This window comes from Uloborus diversus, chromosome 8 (assembly GCF_026930045.1).
Source record: "Uloborus diversus isolate 005 chromosome 8, Udiv.v.3.1, whole genome shotgun sequence".
Taxonomy (NCBI): Eukaryota; Metazoa; Arthropoda; class Arachnida; order Araneae; family Uloboridae; genus Uloborus; species Uloborus diversus.
In genome coordinates this window covers 53,620,978-53,630,566 of record NC_072738.1, presented here as the reverse complement: position 1 = coordinate 53,630,566, position 9,589 = coordinate 53,620,978, and the positions used below count along the sequence as shown (strand labels likewise).

The 9,589-nt window shown below is 30.1% G+C and overlaps 1 protein-coding gene across 1 annotated transcript in view; it reads left to right on the top strand.

Annotated features, from left to right (window-relative positions):
• Positions 1-756: 756 nt before the first annotated feature.
• LOC129228236 (phospholipid-transporting ATPase ABCA7-like) overlaps positions 757-9,589 on the top strand; it is a 113,458-nt gene continuing 104,625 nt past the window's right edge. Inside the window, exons 1-3 of the mRNA XM_054862902.1 lie at positions 757-822; positions 1,407-1,500; positions 3,128-3,269. Of these exons, the coding sequence (XP_054718877.1) occupies positions 757-822; positions 1,407-1,500; positions 3,128-3,269 (302 nt within the window). The remainder of the gene's footprint in view (positions 823-1,406; positions 1,501-3,127; positions 3,270-9,589) is intronic.

The window sequence follows — 9,589 nt, the reverse complement described above, 5'->3', positions numbered from 1 at the left end:
CAAGACAATATAATTTTAGAGCATGCTTTCATTTACTTATCTTTTTGTAATCAAGCTATTTTGTGGCAAAAATTTGATTCAAGACTATATTTCACCAGATGGGTTTAAGCAGATTTTTGAGTAGTACAATAGATTTAGGGGCACCCCAAACTAAAATTTTTGAGAAGAAAAATTCTCAATTTGCCACATGAAATTACAGTTTTACCGAATGATATAACAATTTTAAGGAATAAAATAATAAAAGAATATCAAACTATACTGTCTCCAAATTTGCTGAGTCTGGAAATTTTTAAGAGGCTCAGTGACCTACTATTGGGGTGCCTCAGGGTAGATTCTCTATTCTTATTCTGTACACTCTAGGGACCAAACAAAAGTGTTCAATTGTTGAAAGTGTCCATTACCGAAAGAGACTGGATAATGCATATGTATTCTCTCGGACCATTACAATATTATCAGAATATCGAGGTGTTCACATTTGGGAGTGTTCAGATAGAGAGAGTTTGCTATATTCCTTTATAACTACAATCTCTTCATCCACTTGTATGTAGATAGAAATGATGATGGTGTTAGTAAGTATGAAGCTTGTAATAGCTTTGATTTGTCATAAGTTCAATTCTTGAATTTTGATTATGCTTTATATGTTGTCTTTTTATCTTGCTTTGAAATTTGTTTTCGATAATTTGCATGCACATCCATTTTCAATTTACACTTCCTCAAATTGATCAATTCTTACTTTGTAGCTTTTCTCTTTAAAATATGGGGTTTTGGAACCAACTCTACCTATTACTATGGAAAAATTTCACTCTTCACAAGAGACAAAAGGTATTTTTTTTCCTTCTATATTTGTAAAATTTGTTGATTCTGAAATTAATGATTCTGATTTTTAAAAATGCTGTTGAAACTTATTCATATGAACTTTCATTGGAACTATAAAAATATGTTCTCCTCAGTCGTAAGTGTTCAAGGATGTATGTGTAATTAAAATCTATTATGCGACTAATTTCATGTAAAATTTTTAGTTCCTGCATTACAATTTATGTATTGCATTTCAAAACTAGAGATGTGAGCTCAATTTATTAGTGTAATAAAAAGTGCTGATTATACAATTTTTAATGAAATGAAAAGTATTGATTATAAATACATGAACAATACTCCATAAAATAAATACATGATTTAGTGCCTATTCAATAACTTTTTGCAGATGTTTTTTTTTTTTTTTTCAATCCCAGTGAAAGTTAGATAACTATAGTAAAGGGCATCAAGGAATTTTATGGTTAGCTTATTTTGGATTTCCCCTATTAGAAGTTTCTCTTTCTGTGTGTGTGTGTATGTTTTTTTTTTTTTTAATTGCACTTCAACTTTGGAGTGCCAGTTTAAATACTTTTCAAACCAATTTTATTTTTCAGGTCCGCCTCGTTTTAGAAGTGGTATGGCCTTTATCTCTTTTTCTAATTTTGATGTGGGTTAGGAGTAAAGGATTAAAATTTGCTGCTCACCAATGTAAGTTTTTATTGTTGGTTGTAATTGATAAAAATTGTCATCAATAAGAGCTTTACTTCTTAATAAATAAATATTAAATTATTAAGGCTGTTTTTAGTTAATAATTAAATTTTCAACTCAAACTAATTTTTGAAGTATTTATTTACCTATATTTAAGCTTTAGTGTTTGTTAATAAAAATGCATTTGTAAATCTCAACTGTTATTAGAAAAATTTTAAATTTTACAATGATTATTTATTACTCCCTACTGAATGGCAATTGTGTATTACACATAGATAATAGCAGAGTTGCCAACTTTGGAGAAACAATTTGAGGAGCATCTGTGCTGATTTTGAGGAGTGATTTAAAATTTTGCGGAGCAGTTCGAAATTTTGTATAAAAAACAATTCAAATGACTAAAACCACTTATCTAAAATTGTTTTAGAGCTTTAACAATCATGTTTAAAATACTAATTATTTTTAAATTGATAAAACAGCTTTAAATACTATTTCAGTCACTATAACTAAACACTATATTCAGAGTATGAGCATCTTTAATTTTCCGTATTTACATGTTTGTTATGATAAAATAGCAAAATTAATGCTTAGAAGCGTTCGGTTGGGAAATGCCGAGCAAAAGAACTTCTTTGCGGAGTTTCGCCATTTTTGTGGAACAATTCCGCAAATTGCAGAGCAGTTGGCAACACTGTAATAGTCATTTATACTACAGAGTGGCTAATAAATACTGTAACACTCTAAAAAAAATTGTTAATTTTAATTGTTTGGAAAAAAAATTCCATACCTATTTCTGTAATTGGCAATTTTTTGTAAAAACAGACCAATTTTCTTTTAAAGATGGAAGCTGAAATGTTAATGGTTAAACAGTTTTTTGATTGTGGATTATCTGCAGGTAAAATATTAAAGAAATTAAAATGCCTCGGTTTTAATAGGACGTTTATATGTAGGACTAGAAATCGATTGTTGGAGACTAATAGCTGTATAGATAGACAAAAAAGTGCCGTTGTCCTTGTACTGTTCGTACAAAAGACCATATCAAAAAAATTCATGAAAAGATATGAAGAAATTCATTATGTTCTGAAAAAAAAAAAAAAGAGGCTGCAGAACAGAACTTGAGTCACAGAACTTTGCAACAAATCATAAATGAAGACCTAGGTTTTTGCCCTTAACAAGAGAAGAAAAATTCAAGCTTTGACTACTGCACAAATAGTAAAAAAGTTACAAAAATGTTTGAAAGTGCTGAACCGGCATGGTAGCAAAAGTGTTGACAGAATAATTTTATATGATGAGAGGCTGGCTGTCTTCTATAGAGCAAAGTTATAACGCTGAAAACGATGTTGTATATTCAGCAACTTTCGAGGATATACCTGAAAATCTTCTAACTGTTAAACGCTTTCAGAACAAGAATAATGTTATGGTTTGGGATGTAGTGTCACACAATAAAAAATTGCCTCCGAAATTGCGGGGGGAGGGTTCTGATACATGAATTTTTGATGATTTTTATGTCATAAATATTTTTTTAAACATTGATGCCAAGTATATTTGTTTTCCAAATATTATTTTTTGAATTTATGTTAAGTAAAACTGTTATGATACATAATATTAATTCTATCTTTGTTGTTTTAAATAGGTTATTTCGATGAAAAAGCCATGCCTTCTGCTGGTATTTTGCCATTTCTTCAAAATTCTATTTGTACATTTAATAACACTTGTTATCCAACTTTAAACACAGAAGATGCTAGAGATAGATTAATAGGAATTAATTCATCTATGTAAGTGTTTTCTCTTATTCTTGTAATGATGTTTTCTTTTTTGATAAAGATTGTCAGAACAATTTGACTTAAAATATGAGGCATTGATTTTATGAGAAACTTTTTATTTCATTATTGCTTGTTTTCTGAAACATTTTTTTTCTATACATTCAAGAAAATCTCTACTTCATTAAATATAACTTAGTATCTATGTACAGTAGCCCCTCGTTATATCGCTCATTCGGATATATCGCTCTTTTCTTCTGTCTCCCAAAATATTAAAGTCTAAGAAAAAAAACTTTGCTTTAAGTTTGAAACCATTTCTGAAAACATATGGTATTGCTCAGAGAAGGTCTCTTTCTTCTTTATTTTGTCAATAAACAAAAAGAAGCTGTTCTTCAGAATCCACTGGAAAAGCAGCAGCGATACCTGTCATCCAAATGTACGTACCCGCGCAGTATATATCAGTCTGTAAACTACTTGTCATCTTCTTTTGTACTGATACATTGCCTTCACAATGAGTGAGAGACATCGAGCAGGTGTCATACTAGCCCATGTAGAAGAGCACATACGCCCTTCATTTAGTACAGAAAAGATTTGTGCTTGGTTGCACAAACCGGGATTTGCATCAAAAAAAAAAAAAAAGAATGATATGGACGGGCAAAAGAGTTTTTTGTAAACAATGGGGTTACTTTTACTTTTCACATCCTTTCTACAGCAAGTCAAACGTATTAGAAAGTCTATTGGGAATAAGAGGGTATTGGAGAATGCTCACTCTTATCTCCCAGCAGCTCAAAAAGATCGTCTTCATTCACCATTTGATGTTTTTAACTTTCTGACGGTGAAAATTTACTTAAATTTCAATAGGTATGATAGTACATTCGTGAACTACATCGAAACCATTAGAAAATCATGTCAAAAAGAACGAATGCTAATTTACTTATGTATTGGACTTATAACTATTTTTAATGACCTCTGTTATATCGCGCTTTCAGACACAGTGGTGGACATAATTATAAACTCAAAAAAAATTTTTTTTTGCTTTAATCATAGCTTAACTCAATTTAACTTTTTTTTCACTAAAGTAAAGATGAATGGTTAAAAGAAAAGTTCTAAAACTAGTACAACTCTAAAAAGTTAATGAAGTTAGAGAATATGAGAAATTAATATCATTACATAATTTTATCATTACGTTAAACCTGGACAAAAGTATAAACTCAAAAGTAAAAAACTCAGGATTACAAAAAAATTTTCTTCGAAAACATTGATTTAAAGCTATCGAACTAATAAATGTTGCCATCAGTGATTGCTAAATATTTTGTTTTTGGAAATTAATGAGAAACATTTAAATGCACTGCTGGACAAAATTATAAACTCAAGACCTTTTTTCATTTTTTTCAATCATAACTTCACCCAGTTTAATTTAATTTTTTATTTAATAAAACAAATAATGCAATTTAAATGCTCAACTTTAATATATAAATAAACTTTAAGGGCTCTTGTGCAGTATATTCCAAGTTTTGGATTTTCTTATCATTAACTTTTTTTCTGAAGAATAAAATAAAAAAATTCTTGTCATTAGCTACTGCTTATTTTCTTTATCATTATGTCAAACGAAAAAAATGCCACTGAAAAAAAAGTAATAAAAAACATTTATTTTCATTTCAGATGATATTTTCTCCTCAGATTAATTTTTCTTTATTATTCAAGTGAAACTTTTTATCGTCTGGTTTTTATGTTCAGAACGATTTGAGCTTTTTTAAGTGCAAGTTTTCATTCTGTCGAGTTGTTAAGTTCTTCGTGCTTTGGTATTCATTGAGTTTTGAAATGCCTCAAGGTTTAAAACTTACAGAGCAACAAGTAGGAAAAATTGTGGCCTACAGAGATGCCGGTAAAACCCAGCGCCAAATTGCCTATTTAGTTAAATGCTCCCAAGGGGCAGTAAAAAATGTACTGAAGGATCCCCCAATTATGGAAAAAGAAAAAGGACTGGGAGGTATTAGAAACTAACTGAGAGAGATCGAAGATATATTTTACGCATAGCATCAAACACTGGAGCTTCTTCCAGCAAAATTTTGAAGACTTTAAAACTCAAGGTGAGCTCTAGGACAGTTAGAAGAGTTCTACAACAAGCTCAGAATATGAAGTGGAGAAAAATGAAAACACAGCCAAAACTGGAGGTTCAGCATATTGCTGAAAGACTACAGTTTGCACAGAGACATACAGTGGCTCCCAAAAGTGTTCGTACACCTACGATTTTCAATGAAATAGGCCATTATCCATTGGTTAGAATTAATATTTCAGAATAGGTATTTTATTATAAGATCTATGATCTATATTTAACAAAACTACATGAAAATTTTAAATAAAACATTAAACATAATTCCTAAAAAAATCAAAAACCAAAAATTGCCGGAAATTTTATCTCACAAAAGTCTTCGTACACTTTGAAAAAATGTCAAAAAATTAGTAAATAATCTAACTTTTTACAAAGTTATTATTTAGTAGAACATCATGCAGTATCAACAAGAGCTTTTAAACGTCTGGGAATAGATTTCATTGCTTTTTCTTTCTTTTTTTGCGTAATTTCTGAGTAAGTGTTCAACCCCAGTTTGGGTCTTACTGTTTCTAGCTCTATTTTCGTTTCAAAGCTGTATTTTCGTAATCTAGCCCCCAGATATCTCTAAATATGTTACAATAAGTTCAAATCTGGAGATTGAGGGGGTATTTCTAAGCTTAAGGACAATTTTTGAGGCACCAAACGCAAACGTGTGCTTCTTATCGTTATCTCGATAAAAAACAAAGTTGTTTCCGATTACCAAATTTTGGGCTAATAGTTTAAAATTGCTTTTTTAAATATTTAAATGAACAGTATGATTCATTATTTAATCAAAAAATTCCAAATTTCCAAGTCCTGATGCTGTAATGCACCTTCACACTAAAACACTTTCACCGTCCTGATTAACTGATCCAACTAAGTTCTTCAGATTAAATTCCTCATTTTTTCTTTTATTTACAATTATACTACAATTTAACCCAAAATGTTAAATTTATTTTCATCTATAAGTAAGACGCTGTTCCAAAACGTTTTGAGCTTATTTATCATTGATTTTGCGACGGAAAGCGGAAGCTTACTGTTATTCGCACGAACAAGAAAATTTCTGCAGGAAGAGGTCCCATTTAATACAGTTAATCAGAGAACTTGGGGAACAATTTTAGGTGAAAATTAAACATAAAATGTTTCATTCAATTCTGCAGAAATTTTTTCAGCACTCAAGTGTGTATTTTTCATAATTTTTTTAACTGTAAACCTCCGATCACGCATTGTTAACTTTGCCAGTTGACCTTTTCTTACCGTGTTTTCGATCCGATTCCTTTCTTTAAAGCATTTTATCAAGCACTTCACTATAGAATGGTATAAATTACCTAATTTAGAGACATTTCAAACCAATTTACCGCTACTGTGAGTAAACAATTCAAATTTCGAATGGTGTTTGTGGTGTTTTTCAAATACCAGTCATTTTAAAGTAATAAGCACAATATTAAGGAATAAATAAACAAAAAATTAAAGCCAAATGATTTTTAAGGGTCAACACAATGCAAAAACAATAAAAAAATGACATATTATAGTTTTAATCATGAATTTATTCGAAAAAATTTGTGTGTACGACGACTTTTGTGGCGTATTATTTCTCCGTCTCTTCATTTTTTGACAAATTTCAAAAATAAAATCTGGCAATATTTTGAAAAAAACAACTGAGTTTTATTCAGAATGGCATAAGAATGGTGTGAAAAAAAATTGGACTTCATATTCAAATTCAGTTTTGCGTTATTTTGGTTTTACTACAAATTTTCAAGGTGTACGAACACTTTTGGGAGCCACTGTATGTCTTGGAAAAAAATGTGGAATACCGTTGTTTGGTCCGATGAAAAAAAAATCAACTTGGATGGTCCAGATGGCTTAAGATACTATTGGCATGACATTAGAAAAAAAGAACAACACATATTTAGTCGAAACTTTGGTGGAGGTTCTGTAATGGTTTGGGCTGGTTTCTCTCAGCATGGTAAAGCAGGATTGGCATTTCTTAATGGAAGACAGAATGCTGAAGATTACCAATTAATACTGGAAGATCATCTCTTAGCTTTTGCTCATCTAATTCCTGGAGGTAACTGGTTATTTCAGCAAGATAACTCGAGTGTACACACATCAAAAAGTACAAAAGAATGGTTCAAGCGCTGGGGTATCAAAGTTATCAAATGGCCAGCTCGTAGTCCGGATCTTAATCCGATTGAAAATCTTTGGGGGACCATGGTTCGCAAAGTTTATCATGATGGGCACCAGTACCAAACCACAGAGGAATTAAAAAGAGCAATACTTTCAGGATGGAACCATATGCCACAGCAGCTGTTGGAAACTCTTGTGAAATCTATGCCCAGCCGCATATTCGAAGTAATTCAGAAAAATGGTGGCCCAACTCGTTTTTAAAAGTTAGTAGTTTACACGAATGGCTAGATTTAATGCAGTGTTAATTTTTAAAACATTTCAAATATTGTTTTTTTTTTTTTCAATTTATTCATGTTAATAGCAAAATTACATTTTCATAAATCTATGCTTTTGTTTTTTTACAATAATTGCAAATGTAACTTAATTAAACTTAAAAAATTTAAATTTTGTCAGCTTATAATTGTGTTTATGCAGTATCGTAAGTTTGTCATTTTTTAATTCAGCATTGGTTCATTTTTGGATATTAAATGATTAAGTATTTGAATAAAATTCTACCAAACTTCAGAGTTTCTTACTTTTGAGTTGATACTTTTGTCCAGGTTTCGTGCGTTATTAAGTTTTTAAAGTTGAGAATTTTTTTAATTAAATTATTTATTTTATATTTTTTATGAGTTATACTGAACTTAGGACTATTTAGTCAGTTATTTATCTTTACTGGAACAAAATTTTTTTTTTAACTGAGTTCAATTATGATTGAAAAAAAAGAAAAAAAAAGTGAGTTTATAATTTTGTCCAGCGGTGCATTTATATGTTTCTCATTAATTTCCAAAAACAAAACTGTTAGCAATCACTGATGGCAACATTTATTCATTCTATGGCGTTAAATTAACATTTTCGAACGAAACTTTCTCGTAATCCTGGATTTTTTGCCTTTGAGTTTATACTTTTGTCCAGGTTTCACGTAATGATAAAATATGAAATTAGCAAATTTTCTAATTTCATAAACTTTTTAACTTAATAGATAAGATGTACTAATTTTAGAACTATTTCTTCAACTATTCATCTTAACTTCAATGAAAATAATTTAAACTGAGTCATGCTATAATTGAAACAAAAGAAAAAAAAATTGAGTCTATAATTTTGTCCACCACTGTATACGCTCTTTTTCTTTGTCCCCCGAAAAGCACAATATAACGAGGGGTTACTGTAATTGTTTTATGTAATGAGATTGCTTTTATTATCTTACTTATAAATTGGAACATTTTTATCTTTTTGCTACTTGATACTTTGGTTGTAAACCTAAGTCTTCCACTATATTCCACTGAGTGGTCTTTTTCTTTTCTCTCAGCATCTTCACCTCCCTTTTCCATTGCTGCATTTCTGTATATTGCTCCCCAGCAAGGAAAGTAACACAGCTCAAAATTTGGAGAAAATGTATTAACTATTGATTTGAAATCTAAATTTAATGCTTTTTCTTACCACAGAAACTCCCACAAAGTTAGCTTTCATAACTGGTGCATGGTGGCGTTAAAACGATAAACCAATAGTGACACATTATTAAAATTTCATAATTTAGAAGGAACATTTTCGAACTTTAAGTATGCATTATTCATTTAGACAACAAAAACTAACCAGTAAACACCACTTACTATTTTTTGCGTGTATTGTAATATTCAAGACTAATCGCTTAAAACTACTATTATGTAAAGCCTTAATTTTCTCCATTGCTGTTTTCATGAGTTGTGTCACTTTCATTGCCAAAGTGCAATATGTTCTCTCATGTATTTAAAATATATTACTTGTAAAGCTTAACCAAAATACTGATGCCTTCTAACTTAATTTATTAGTAACATTTTAACTCTTTTTAATGACATGAAATATTTATTATACCTTCTTTTATCTTCAACTTTAAATTTTATATCATGGAACTATTATTTATAATTCAGTTGTTTAAATTTATCAAAATGAAAGATGTTAATAGGTTACTTTTTTGCATGGAAAACGGAAGGGGTCATTGTTTTTATATACTCAAATCTCAGGTTAACCTGGAAATTAGGCAAAATTACTACTTTAGTAAGGTTGCAGGCACTTGGAACAACTTACCAAAAGCGGCAAG